The sequence below is a fragment of the Scomber japonicus genome, chromosome 17 (assembly GCF_027409825.1).
Source record: "Scomber japonicus isolate fScoJap1 chromosome 17, fScoJap1.pri, whole genome shotgun sequence".
NCBI lineage: Eukaryota > Metazoa > Chordata > Actinopteri > Scombriformes > Scombridae > Scomber > Scomber japonicus.
Genome location: NC_070594.1, coordinates 26,314,899 through 26,329,908, shown reverse-complemented (window position 1 = coordinate 26,329,908; position 15,010 = coordinate 26,314,899). Strand labels below are relative to the sequence as shown.

Here is a 15,010-nt window from a genome sequence, read left to right as displayed (position 1 = left end):
GCTGAATTCAATATTGGATTTGCTACTTGCAGGAAATGTGCGCTGCAAGCTGAGATTCCATTTTAGTCTCATCTCCGGAGAGAGAACGATGGCACGCGGACATGAAAAGAAGGAAGAAAAAAAAAGTGAAGGAAAGAATCATTAAGGTTGCATTTGAGTTTTCACACATAGCAAACGACAAAAAAACATGCAAAGAAATGAAGCTCTGATGCCAAAAAAAGCTGTGCCTCCCTTGTCATGTCTGTAAAACAGTAAGTCTTGGAACAATGACAGAAGCCTTTGTTGTTGGTCTTTACACAAACTCCTCTGTTACCTTGTAAGTGTTGAGTTAACTAGCTGCAACCCACATGTACATGGACTCATCATCAAGACAGGGACAGAAGACAGTGTTCATGTATATCATCCTTGCAATTATCTAGCCAGGACAGAATTGTCATGTATCACATCCATGTAATTAATAGCAGATTTGGTCACCGTGGTGATGTGTTGTACAGTTTCCCAGCATAAATCTAACAGGACAACTGTGGGTCATTACAACTTTGGTATAGATAACAGATGGGTAGATGGGATGAATTACCAACTGGGAAAAGTAAGCAAAAGCCCAGTGTCCCCAGACCATTAAGGGCCCCAAAAAAGCCTTAAATCAACTATGTCAGCAAGCAGTTTTTTTCAGTAATGTAATAATTGAAGCAATATTTGGTTCACTGAGCACCACTTTTTACCTATACCATACTTCCTACCCTGTTATGTCAGCTGACATGTTAAAAAAAAACAACATATTCTTCAATTCTATCCACATTAGCTTGGAGAAACCAGGGGTGGAATTGGGGGCCCACTGCTCCTTATAGCCCCGGGGCCCTCCTGCTGGGTTAATCCAGCCCTGACCACAGTAATTACTGAGATCTGGGGCCTCGCAGTGACATGGCTACAATGAAGTCTGACAATAAACAATCAGGCAGGTTGTAAACAAGCCAACAATGTAGAGAATTTAAACAATTTACTCGAAGGTAAAACTGAAAGTGATTGTTTGATTTGACAGAAGAACACAATGAGGGAAAATAGAATCCTCTTGAAGGGAATCTGGGTCTGAGCTTCACCAGAAATTTGAACAGAATACTGGTTCCAATAGAGTGGCTTCATTCTATCAGAGTCCCCTAGCAACTCCAGGCAGGGTGGACCCTTCTAATCTGATGGACGTCAACTTGTTGAGGTGGCACATTTTTAAGGGAGGGGCGAGGGGGGGTGGGGGGGGCTGGGAGGAGGACACAACTGCTCACGACTGCCCTTTTCAGCCCTGAGCTTGCACCAGCGCTGCTCACAGCTGTTGCATGATTGATGCCCACTCCCCAACCTGTCAACAGCTCCAGCCTGTGCCCTGCCTTCCAGAGTAAATGCCTTCCCCGCAGCCGTCCCCCGTACATATATATCTCATTTTCTCCCAACTTTGCATATGAATGGCTCCGACAAACATTCGACAAACAAAAGCATTTCTTCTCTTTCCGCCCCCTCTCAACACATAGCACATGGGGAAACAATGTATCTGGAGATATGTGTATTTTTTTTTTTTGGAACTTCTTCCCCTCATCTTTATTCAACGTGGATTTGGCTTTTCATGTCCCCACATTACATCTTCATCTCATTTTCCTACTCAAATCCTCATAGACACATTCTTAATCTCTGTGTGCCAGAGATCCATCTCACTGTTTTGCTAAGGCCTACGATATGGTAGCTTTACAAACCCCTATTTAAAAAAATCTGTCAATCAAGCTATTTGTTCAGGCAGTGCAAATTCATTTTCAATTACTATTCACTCCTGGCCTGGATAAGACTTGAAAAAAAAGGGGAAATCACAGTGACTATTGCTCACACTGACTTAATCCAGCGATGAATGAGGAAATGCACGTACAGGAAGCTGTACTGGGCGAATGTAGAGGAGGGCAAAGCTATTCATAGAAGTTAAAAATACATATTTACATATAATGGTATGGGGTCATCAAGAGTAGACCTGAAGTTAATGAAAATGAATAATGGAAAGTGTGCATTAGGCAACTTCAGTAATTACTGCGCTACTTGGCCAAGGTGATTACCCAGAAGGGAACAGCCAGAGGACACTGCAAAGAAGTGGCAACTTTCTCTTTCTTTACCGCTGCATGTGTGTCCTGCCCTTGATCAGCAGGATACGTTAGAGTGAAGCGTTAACATCCGATTAGGATGGTTGGAGAAGTGAGTAATGGACCTGTCTTTTAGAACAAGATCTGTATGGTTGCCCCATCGCCCCCCTCCTCCCCTTACCCCCACCGACTGCGCTTACGCGGAGAGATTGGTGATTTGTGGTCTTTGGCCGGCCTCAGATTTGCTTAGACTGAGCCGTGTCCTTGTTTGTGTCAGACGGTTCTGGGAATGAGAGTTAAAAAGATGAATACGGGAAAGGAAGACTAGAACATTGCTCTCTGTCTCGCTTCATGAGGCGTTAGTTCAACATCGGGATGTTCCACACATCCTGAAACCATTTAACAGAACTAGCTCCATTTCTTGTGGTCTCTTCACTAAATAAAAACTATACAATGTAACTTTTACTGAACATGATATTGACTATATGATAATAACATTTTCTGAGAGCATGAAGCTTACCATGAGTATGTTAATTGACTGGTTGTTAACTATTAAGTTAGCCACCTGATAACTGATTAACTGTTTAAAATCATTTTTAAGAAGAAATGTCCAGCTTCTATGATGGTAAACTGAATATCTTTGAGTTGTGAACTGTTTGAGGACAGTTGAAGCTTCATTAGGCACTTTAGCAAAACAGCTATCGACATTTTTCACAGTTTTCTGACATTTTATACAAACAACTAATCAATTACTCTAGAAAATAATCAACAGCTTGTTATTTAAAACTAAGTATTAGTTGCAGCCCTGGATGAAAACATTAAAATGTTTATTTGTGACATGCTAACATTAGCTAACATTAGCCACCATGAGTTAGCAGTCATAACAGACACAATAAGCATGTAGCAAGAAAACTCCTAGGCAGGCTGTTTTATTTCTTCCTAATTTAACTTTTCAATTCTATGAAGACTGTGAAAACTTTTTTTTTTTTTCGTAAAGTGACAACATCTGTCTAAAACATGACAAATGTTAACAATGCCTTGGAGCTATTTCAGAGCGCCCTGTGGAAGATTCCTACAAACAAGCAAAGTTTCTGTTTCTGGGAGCATTTTTCCCACATTTGTCGAGCACATGGAGAGAAACAGCCAGATGAAATGCAAAATAGAAGCCTGAGGTTTAAATGATAGATAATGTTTATCCATACAATCTTCATTTTTTATTTTTCTCTCCCAACCCCTCTGTCTTCTTTCCTGATCATTTATTTCCACTTGTATAATAATGCTACATTGTTCCAAAAGATTGGATTCAAATAATCTAATAAAAGATCCAAACTTGTAGCAAATAATTTATGACTGACGCAAACACTGGAGGCAACATAAACACACCTGTGTGTACTGACGCTATGATGAAATAAATGAGCAGAGCGTCGGGAGCAGGCTGGGACAGAGAGATGCAGCTCAACGTTCTGCTTTAACAACACTCATAAAAGACAAAGAAGTGTTTCTCATATTAAATTTACAACATTAAATCCAAACTCCAATCCCTATAATCCTCTATGTGATTCTCTGATTTAATGCATAGACGAGCCAATGTGGAGCAATGAAATTCTACTATTTGAATAATATCTTAGCAGTAGTCTCTCTCTGTGTCACACACACACACACACACACACACACACATACATTAGAGATTCTGACTTGGCCTACTTCGGCAGGAAAAAAAAAGCAGCTCCACTCAGGATGTAAACCAGGTGTGCTGATTTCCCGCATATGTGTTTGTGTTTGTGTTTGAATCAAGTGAAAATGGTACAAAATAAATTACCACAATCTAAATTGTTAATTTGCCCGTCTCCTTCTTAACAGATGTGTCAAAAAAAAAGAAAAAAGAATGACATGAGTGTGTTTCCAGCAGCCTGAAGAAGCCTGTGGGTCTATCCAGGAGTCTTGTGATAGATTATCAGTGAGAATGAAGGCGCACAGATAAGGTGCACAGATTATGTTTAGGGGTGCTGTTTACCTCAAGAGATAAAGCAGAGTGCTAACATTGTCGCGGCGGGGGTATGTCACTCCCCCCCCCCCCCCCCCCCCCCCCGTGCACAGTAGCTGCAGCAACAGAGAGAGGAGAAAAAGAAAGGAAAAACTCCTCTGACTTGAAATAAACGTGTTAGAGAATGGATTTAGAAGCGAAATGAGCCCCACCCTTCAGACTGAATCCCCCCCCCCCTCCCCTGGCCTGTGTAAATAAGCCATCAATGGCTGTCACATAACTGTTACACTGGCCAGGACAAATGAAGAGGCGGGTTGCTCGCCTGTGCTGCCGCCGCTGACTGTAATTGCAATCTTTCAGACGGGAAATGGCAAATTGCTCCTCTCATCATTAGCAACCAGCTAAGACACAAAACAGACATGCAAGCCTGCAAACATAATTATAATGACATACTGGGAGGCAGAGGAACTGCTATGGAACACATCTGGGGCTTTCATGAGACCACTATAGTCTGACTGAGCAGGTCTGGTGTGTGTGTGTGTGTGTGTTTTTTTTTGGGGGTTTTTTCGTATGTGCGTGCGGCTGTTTAAATTCAGATCCCGGCAAGCGATTTGGACCGTGTTTACCTAGCAACCGGCGTGGCAGGACTTACTTGTGCAGGCCACAGACGGAGGGTCAGAGAGTGCTCGGTAGTAGCCGTCCTCGCAGTTGCAGCGCCAGGAGCCCTCGCGGTCGTTAAAGCTGTGCACCGGGCAGCGAGAGCACTGAAGGTCCTGGGAGGAGGACTTGTAGAAACCACGACCGCACGCTGTGGAAGGAAATAAAAAAGAAGAAGAAAAAAAAATAAAAAGGTTGAGGTTGAGAGAGAGAGGAAGACAAAGACAGAAACACTAACCACTAAACTAGTACAGAATCAAATGGGAATGTCACATTTCTGCACAGTGAAATCATAAGTTAATTACAGAACTCAACATTTTTACAATTTTCACTGTCTTATGAAGAAAAAGATGATGAGTAGAGCATTTTTTTGGTTGTGATCAAATGCTTCAGTGTCTATTTGAGACCACTTCTTACAGATTACATGTCTATGAGTGGTGAACAGTTCCTCAAATAGCTTCATTTGAATAACTGTTGAGGTCAGAAAATCTAAAAAAACCCCTAAATTTAGAGAAAACTCGCCCTTAAAAGAAGTCTCAATTATCTTGCAACCCTTAAGATTGATCTTTCTGCAGTGACATGTTATTTTAGGGAGTTGTCCTTATCTGTATGAAGGGTCTAAGGTTATAGGGTGTTGAATGCTGTACAGACTGTAAAGCCCCCTGAGGCAAATTTGAAATTTGTGATATTGGACCATGCCAATAAAATAGACAAGCTGTCACGTATGGAAAAGTCTCCCTATTATATATATATTTCACACTGTATTCTATTTGGGACTGCTTGAGTCAAAACATTACATTTTGAGAAGTTTATTAAATGGATCACTGGGAAAAGCATGTTAACATTTAACTTCTTACTCTGAAAATGTGTCATTTTGTGTCATGGATAAAAACTCCTGTCATGATAAGGTTTCATTAGCAAAGTGGGCAGTTTCCCTGTGGCCCCAGACTCCCTTAAATGTCCATGTTTACCATGTGTTAACTGGTTAATGAAGCCAGACTGGTATAAGATTTCCATGGCCAATATTAGACTCGATGTAATTCATTTAAATATAAAGATTTTTGATGAGAATCCCTTAAAATGTTTGTCTATTCTCATATCGACCAACTCCACGATACGAATACCTGTTGCATTTCCTTCTGCCAGAGGAAAATGTTAACAGAAAACAGAAAGACTATACTTGTAATGATACCAAGTTGAGACTAAATTAGTATTCCAGCAATCCAGTAATGAAGGGAGAAAGGGGGGTCAGTGGTGGCTCATCCTTGCACCTGGCCCTCTCAACAGCTTAATACGGCCATGCTAAAATACCAACCCTAACCAGAAATTCAACCTGGAATTCACACAGTGTTTTTTTATTTAGTGAAGCCAAACAGAGCCAGGTTCACACAGGATTATATTCACTGATGATCAGTGGATGTCTCCAGGTTATATTAGTCCTGTGCAAACACCGTCTGAAAGAGTCTTCACTTTACACCTGAATTCTCATCACGAGGAGGGCATGACAGAACAAACCACGACGCAGCCAGTAACCGAATGAACCTGCCCCCCTCTCTGGCTTCATCAAGTAGGCCCATGCCACAAAATTCTCATGCTGAAGCGTTCCCCCGACGGATAAACTACAACCTCTCACTTTGAGAGGAAAATAACACGAGGCTATTTTGATTCTGGTGAAACCTCCGGTCAGTGATGGGGGGGTCTGACTTGTTTATAGTGCATCTTATCTCCGAGAGGAAACATTCTCCAGTCGAGTAGAGATAAGTCTAGCACCAGCACGTGGATCATTTCAACATTTTACCTTTGACGAAATGAGTAAACAAACCTTAAACTGATCTGACTAATCAGGAAGGCATCCTCGTTGACTGCGTGGCGAGATAGTAAATTTAATTACGCTCTTAAACCCGACTAATTCAACCACCCACCATTTTTCTAAAATTACAAGTCCCCAAATGAGCCACGATAACGAGTCATGACTAAGACAGGAAGGAAATGGCAAAGAAAAAAACACCCACTGTGAATCACATGCATCTTCTCCACATGGTTAATGTTTAAATACTAGTAAGGAGTAAAATGTCTATTCCGGGTCAGGCTCATTTTAGCCTCCAAATCAGCTAATCCACGCCTCAAAACAGCTCGCTGAATAACTGCAATCTAGGTCATGTGATTTCTTAACCCTCACATATTGTTCATAATCTGACTCATAATTAGTCTCTACAGCAATTCACATTCATAAAGTCATCATCAGTCATTAATAAATGTTGTTAATCCTTCTGTTTGGTTAATCTTATGGGGAAAAAAAGACATTCACAATCATTATTTTATGGTTCAGAACATTTTATAAACTATGATGAATACATGTTTGAATGTTGATTTTTAATTTTTTTTTAATAAACACGGGTTAAACTACATATGGATATATTAAAATGTTTATCAGCTACACAACAATGAAAAAATTATGGATTTTATTTCCATTTTTGTACACTGTCCATCACAAAAGGAAAAGTCCAGCTAAAAGAAATGTGTATAGGGTGTTTTTACAGCTAGCAAATGTAAAAATGGGTCAAATGTGACCCTAGACAGTATGTAAAGGGTTAAATAATCTGCAAGAAATCTATAGTTCCAAATAGCTCTGCATACAAACTATAAAATTATACTAAAATGCATTTTTCATGAGCCACTGCGAGGGAATGAGCAGCGATTTTCATACTGGCTCCACACATCCAATTTTTAAATCTTAGTTCTGCTCTGCTATTTTTTTATTTTCTCCTTCTTTTTTCAGCCAAGGGGATTTAAAAATATTGGCCACCACCTCTTGTGACGGGGCCGGAATAAGAAGGATAGAGGGATCAGAGTTTTCGCAGTTTTAACGCTTCCACAGCGGCGTGAAGAGGAGGCCGAGGCGCAGGGTATCCCCATTTCAGCTACATGAAAGCCCTGTCATTCTCCATTTATCGCACTGCCACAGCTTTGTGAAACAAGACCTTCTTTTTTTTCCCAAAAGAGGAAAAAAAAGACATGATTTTATCTCTAATCTGTCTTTACCTTTTCGAGCCAGTAATTGAAAACAGAGCCACGAGGCAGGCTTGTGAGCTGAGCGGTGGGTCTCCAATGCTGACCGGGCGAAACGTCGACAAGTGCTTACTCATCATATTTAGCAGCTTGGAGTGTATGTAGAGTTTCTGATGAGGGATAACGTTGGACAAACAGTGAAGTAAAACCCCCTCGTCCAGTTGTAGCATCTGATACCGCTGTGTATACACCCCCCCCACCACCACCCCCTCCCCATCAATGGATGTTGATAATGACACTGAAGTGCTTTCTCCAGCAGGTTAAAGATGGGGGCCAGATCCAGTTGAAGACGCTGCTTTCTCCCACCATGACGGCCCTGTTTAAACATTCTGATAAGCCGACGCGTCTGTTTGCCTTTGGGTTTCTGAGAGCTCGTACTGCTGGGTGGCCGGTGTGTGTGTGTGTGTGTGTGGAGGGGGAAAGCCCGGCGGGGACCGGAGCTGTCCCCCACCGTGAGCTCCACTCCAAGCGGATGAAGGGATCCACAGGACAGATTATGACAAGTATAAGGCCTGGGAGGGGAGGGTTTTTGGAAGTAAACACCCCCTTTAAAAGGAAAATTCCAGCTTAAGGCTAATTATTTTTATAGTTTTAACTGTGATTTCTACTGATTATGATTATGCTTCTTCTCCTTCAACACTGATTTCAATACCAAAACTCACAATACCAGCTGAGCACCACTAATGCCCTAATTTATAAAACTGTAATAGGAGACATTCATACACCGTCTTTTTTTCAGGCAAGTAAAATATTTAAATTATATTGAAATGGAAAAGCTTTCTCAGCATACACATGATCCTGCATCTCTTTTTCTCACAAACTGAACTGCTGAACAAAGTAGCACTCAGCAGCTGCTAAAATGTCATCATTAGTAGCCTACGATGCGATACCACGTCTCCTTTTCTAGGCTGTCAAACATGAAAAGGAAAGACAACAAATGACTCAACCTAGTTCTAGAAGAAAGTTGATGAAGTGCATGTGGAGTTAGTTTCACATGTAGGTGGCAGGGATCAGTCACAGGTAGCATCAGCTCATCATGAGTGTCACTGTTAACAGTTAAGGCCTGTTACTGACTTTAGATTAAAATGTCATTGGCTTTGTATCAGCAGGAGCTTTACATATCAACATATACTACCAGTGGCAGCACATGAACAGGCAAGGACAGAAAACCAAGTCATCTCAGCTTGTATCATAGACTATGTATCAGTCTATGTTCTCATAATCGATGGGCAAACCTCCAGAAACCAGACCTCTATTGTAATGAACCGGACTCGTCCTTCGACTCGAGCTCGCAAGCACAAAACACGCTTCATTTTTCTTGCTTTTTTTTTTCTTTCTTTTTTTCTTTCCCCGGTGACAGATGTGTTTATCAGCGCGTCCGACTGGGTTAGGCACCTGGAAATGTTTACAGAATCAACAAAGCGGCAAATGAGGCCTCAAAATCAAATGCCTGTATGACACGGGCGACTAAGTGTTTCTGCAGCTCTCCCCCACACCGACCCCCCCTCCTCCCCCTCCACCCCCCACCAACCACTGCCAGCGCATTGATTGACAAGTACAAACACAGCCCAGCATTCCTGCCCCAGCGGCGGCTGCAGCAGCGGCAGAGGAGGTGCTGCTGCTGCTGCTGGCTGGTGGTGGTGCTGCTGCTGGCTGGTGGTGTCGCTGCTGCTGGCTGGTGGTGTTGCTGCTGGCTGGTTCCTCGTCCTGCCACCAGATGCTGAAGACGCTGTTAAACGTCGACACTGAGATGGGTGATAGTGAGTGAGAGGTTCTTTGTTGAATGTCCTCGCAGCAACACTTCTCTTCTGAGTGGAAATATCCACTAAGCAATTACACTACATCTGCTCACACAGTAGCTTTCCTACCTGACAACATGACTGACACATTAATGGCAACACACTGACACACAAACATGTTAAAACACTGTACTAAACCCGAGACCCTTTACACCACAACGTGTAATTACATTTGTAAAGACGAAGTGTACAAGAGTGACTCCTTGACAAAAAAAAAAAAGATGTAAGTCTGGTCTTCTTCTGGCTTAGATAAAGACCCACTAATAGCTAGCGCTTGTTGACACGGGCCCGCTAAAAAAGCTCGGCGGCAGACACAACAGCCGGCTTATTTACGACACTGAGAAATTAGTCAGTCCCAAGAGAAGCGGGTTTGAGGTTAAGCAGAAACAGAGAGAAAGAGAGAGAAGAAAAAAAGAAATACAAGTCTTACATTCCAGCCAGCTCCCCGGCAAGCTACAGAACCAGCATCTGTAATTTCCCTTCCAGTGGTCAAGCATTTTCATTCAGTGATGTGTGTGGGGGGGGACAAGCTGCAGTCAGCAATTTTATACACAGAGAGGAAGAGGAGCCTGAGAAAGGAGAGGTCCTGAGAGCGGTGGGATAGAGATAATCAAATGCTCCTGTGACTATGGTGTTTCAATCGCAGCCCACAGAGTAAAACAAAGTCTCCTTATCTTAAGCAGGCACGCATACACACACACAAGAAAAAAAAAATAGACGGGGGGGAAACGGATTTCTGTATTTTCGTAAGATCTCGGTTTATTTCTTTTTCCTCCGAGCTGAGCTTCTTAACATTCTTGAATTACATCCAATTTCTCTCACGCTCTGGCAGTGTCATGACACTCTGGGTGAGGGACAGACAGGGAGGAGGAGAGCGGCAGTGACTCCTTATACGACCGTCTGACATATCCCTTCCCGGCCAAAATAGAAAATGATTATTTCCCCTGTCTGGGGGTGAGGCCACGGCTCTTAATGGGTTTTTTTTTCTTGAGTTAATCTTGCGCCTTTGTTGACAGATCGGATTCCAAATTTGCCCTTTGGTGTCCTACGCAGTTTTTCTAGTCTTCTATGAATTCACAGACGCCGGTTTCTTCAATCTTATTGAAACTCTCTGAGCACCAATTGAAATGTGTCCTCAGCATCCAGTCGGACAATGAGTTGGAGTCTGATGTTGAATGTGACAAAAGTTTAGATTCATTCAGATTCATACCTTGTGACTGATCTGACACGCAGATGATGATATTTCATGTGTATCCTCATGCCTACGCAGGTGCAGAAAGTATCATTTAGATATTTAGCTTTAGATATCAAAAAGTAATCAGTTTGGTATTGGGACCAAACTCAGGTATCACAACGGCAAGAACATTTCACAATATCTAACCTTAGAATTCACAGAAACTGGAAGTTGACCTCCTTGCTTGCTTGGTCACTGTCCTGACCAGGTACTACAGGATGATGCCAGTTTCTATGCAGTCCTGTAGATTTCTATGAATTCACTGCAGCTGGTTCTTTGATCTTATTGAAACTTTTTGACTACCAACTGAAATGTGTCCATCGCATTAAGCATCAAAACTGACCAAGAACGCTTAGTTGGAATCTGACATTGAATCTATCAAAAAGGTTTTTTCAGGTTCATACCTTGTGACCGATGTAGACCTGCAGAAGACCATATTTGTGGCATATGTATCCTCCTATAATTTAAGCTACCCTAGAATTCACAGAAACTAGAAGTGGATTTCTTTGCTTGCTTGCTTCCAACCTACAAACCTACAGGGTGACACCATAGCACCAGTATTCTAGTTTTCTAAGTACTCATTAAGGCTGTTTACTGAATCCCAAACCTTTTTTGAGTACAGGCCTACATCTGTGACCTAGTATCAAGAATCCAAAATCTGAACAAGAATGTCCATGGTCCATGTGTCACAGTCCACATGGACATATATTTTGAGCTACATGCAGATGTCAGCAAAGAGGCAACTCATACAAACCCTCATTGACATGAACAGATGTCCAAACTTACTTTTGTGGACTGCTGTGTCTATGTGGATGCAGAAAATATGATCTATGCTTTAGGTGTCTGAAATTAAAGCATCAAGAAAATATAGTTTCAGTATTGGTATAAAAGAAACAGTGTTATATTGGTCCTGAAGGCCTTTAGAAGCTGGAAAACAACCTTCATTGCTTGCTTACAGACCATAAACACAATCAAGATTACTATCCTTATTACAACTCAGCACGGGGGCGAGGAACCGGTCCAAGCAGGGCAGCTGGTATATTGAATTTCTCCCCATCTGTCTCAATATTCCAGAGGATGGCTCTCAAAGTGAGCTGCAATGTGGGAATGTGGGAGATTCCCTCCGTTTTTTTTGCAGACTGCCAAAGCTGGAGTGAGAATGACTAGTGTGGGCCTTTCTGTCTCCACGGTCCTAGCATGATGAGTCCTGTCAGGGCAGAGCCTCCCCCTTTCTCCGGCTGCCCTCCCGTCCGGCCTGATTATGTGTTAAATCCGCCCGTGTGTCGGGATGGATGTGGAAAGAATGCGTGCTGAAGGGAACTGAGCGGGGCCGCGGAGACCCGGAGAGAGCAGCCTAGAGATAGCACCCCATTAGAGTGATAAAAGAGGCAGAGGGAGGAGAGCAGCCGACAGGACCAACATGCAGGCCCCCGCCGCTGATGAATGCCAGGTGGAACGGGTCAAGCGTGATAAAGGAAACAGTTTATTTTCTTATTTCAAAAAGACACCATTGCTCTCCGTAAAACGGTCGCCATGGCTGCTGCCGCTCTGATAGGGAAATGTCTTTATAAATATCAACTCTAAACACAGGCCTGGTGAGATGTGGAGCCTGTCACCTGTGGTTTACATTGAGTATGTTTCCTCCCACTGTCTTTTTTCCTCTGTCTGCTTGATTCTGACATCCAGTGCTGTGTGGTCCTCCGCACATACCTATGGATAGTGATCATTTTTCTACACAGTGTTTTTTGCTGATATGAATTTTGGTACCGACACAAAAACAGAGCTTTTTGGTGATGAATGACTCAGGGCACCAGATATCCAGGGGCAACAAAAGCTGCTGCTTTACTGTGTGTCAGCTAGTTTGTGCTAATTTGGGAAGATGCACCCCTAAAGCACAAGAATAATAGAGACCTTAAAGTGGCCCTTATGTCAAAATCTTTAAACTGTTTATTTTTTTAGTTATATGTTCTACACTCACTGGCCTCTTCACTGGTCCACCTGTGCAATCTAATGCAATCCAATACAACATTTATGAAGTTTATATATTTTCAGTTTTTGGTGATAATTCTACTTTATGTTTATTACTGAGTTCATAGTGGGTGATGGTGGTGTACTAAGGTGCATTATTTTGAATTGTGTTCCTAATATTTTGTCCACCCCATTAACATATATAAGAGGAGCAACATCATTCAATATAATGCACCCCAGTACGCCACCACTTAACGTGACCTCAATAATAAACATAAAGTAGAGTTACCACTTAACTTGAAAAAAATAGAATTTATAGCAGAGTTGTTGTAATGGATTGAGTTAGATTGCACAGGTGGACCTAATAAAGTTGCCGGTGACTGTATATTTATACATTAAGTTAAATCAAATGATCATACAGTACGCCTGGGGCTGATAGGAATACCATATACATTGCCCTGACCACACTTAGTTGTATAATAACAAGCAGCTGTAGAAGACCATTGCCTAAATATGATGATAAATACTGGTCAGTGGTCCCATTTTAGTGAGAATCTTCTCATCTTCTCCCTCAAACCTGACTGATCACTTCTATTACGCCGCAATCCAATGTTCAAACTGCCATAAACACTCTCTGTCGGCTATTTCAAAACACCCTGTGTCTAGCTGGATGTTCAGACAGCCATGAAATGCTATTTAAAAACCCAACTCCAGCGTTATGTTTTTCGGTTTTACTTTTCAGGGCATACGATTAGGACCATGACCGTGCGTTACGACTATGGAGAAGGATGTCAATAGCTCACACAGAGCTTATTTCTTATGCATTAATGTAGCCTGAGGCCTATGTGTGTAGCTCTGATTAGATGTGACTTATGTTGTATGCCTCAATAAATAGTAGGCCTCAGCGTGGACATTCATCAGGCTCTGTTTACTACATTTTATGCATGCTGAACTATGGCTGCATCTCTTTTATGGACTGAGGCCTGTGGTGTTTTCGCCTGCAATGCAAGAGGCAGTACATCTTGTGAGTAATTTCAGAGCGACGCAGGCATAAGCAGACCCCGAGAAAGAAAAAAAAAGAGAAAAATCCTCGCTGAGTGCATTTCTTCTACTTGAAAAACCAAGCTCAATTGATCTCATCTTGTGGGTGATGTGAGGATTTTTTTGTAGCTGCAAAGGTTTTGGGAGAAATCAAGTGCACCTTGAAGGGAGACATGAGTTATTTATTAAGCTTACTGCAGTGCAGGCTAACATTTTGTTTATACCCCTGCATCATCGAAACCACATTTAAAGCATTTGCTGCCAGAATTCATTTCATGCTTAAGAATTGTTGTGGTTTACACTCTAATTTTGTCATATTCAAACATGTTTTTGAGTCTGATCAGAGGAGCAACAAAGGAAGCAGCAGGTGTTAGTCGAATTTTTCCTTTTTTCCCTCTGGGTCCGCTGCACTGCTCTAAAGCTCCTTTTTTTAACTTTCAATAAAGAAGGAGATGCTCAGCAGCTGGGTTTTTGCCCGCAGACATGTTAATCTCCCACCTATGAGAGGCGAGGCGCCTACCCAGCTCCTGGAAACAGTGGCAGAACACACAAAGAAAAGAGGAAAAGAACTGAGGCCGTGCTGAAAATCTCTTCATGGGACGGAGATAGAGTTTCAATGTCAAACCCTTTCCAAATAACACCAACCTCTTCCAAATAACACCGACACCTCCCGTGGGTTTCGGCGGGAAGTGGGGGAAAGCTAGGGCATAGCTACAATACAGTTAAAAAAAAGAAAAAAAAAAGAAGTAGCCAGATTTTTTTAACCTTTAAACGGTTAAATCAATGTGATGTCATATTGTGCTGGATCCTCCCTCCACCCCACACATACTTGGAATGGCTCTGTCTGGCTGCTGCTGCACTCCACACATACAGACAACCGGCCCATTCATCCGAGGTACCTGTGCTTAGCGGGAGATAAGTAGCTTTCCATGAGAAACAAAGAGAAGATTAGCATTCCCTTACACTGTGTTGGAGGGCACGCAGCTTTGCCCTCTAAAGCAGAGGAAAACCCAAAGGAAGTGCCTGATTGGTTGTACACAGCAAAGATCAAAGTCAGCAACTGATTAAGTTATACGAAAATTTCAACTAATGCCCTCGCTACAGCCGCTTTACTGAATTTAGCCCGAAAAGTGGGACGATTTTGAAT

General features: G+C 42.3%; 1 protein-coding gene across 9 annotated transcripts in view; it reads right to left on the bottom strand.

Annotated features, from left to right (window-relative positions):
* Window positions 1-15,010, bottom strand: part of epha7 (eph receptor A7) — an 89,402-nt gene that overhangs the window by 62,345 nt on the left and 12,047 nt on the right. For all 9 annotated transcript variants that reach the window (XM_053336511.1, XM_053336512.1, XM_053336513.1 and 6 more), the window contains exon 3: window positions 4,748-4,903. In XM_053336511.1, the coding sequence (XP_053192486.1) occupies window positions 4,748-4,903 (156 nt within the window). The remainder of the gene's footprint in view (window positions 1-4,747; window positions 4,904-15,010) is intronic.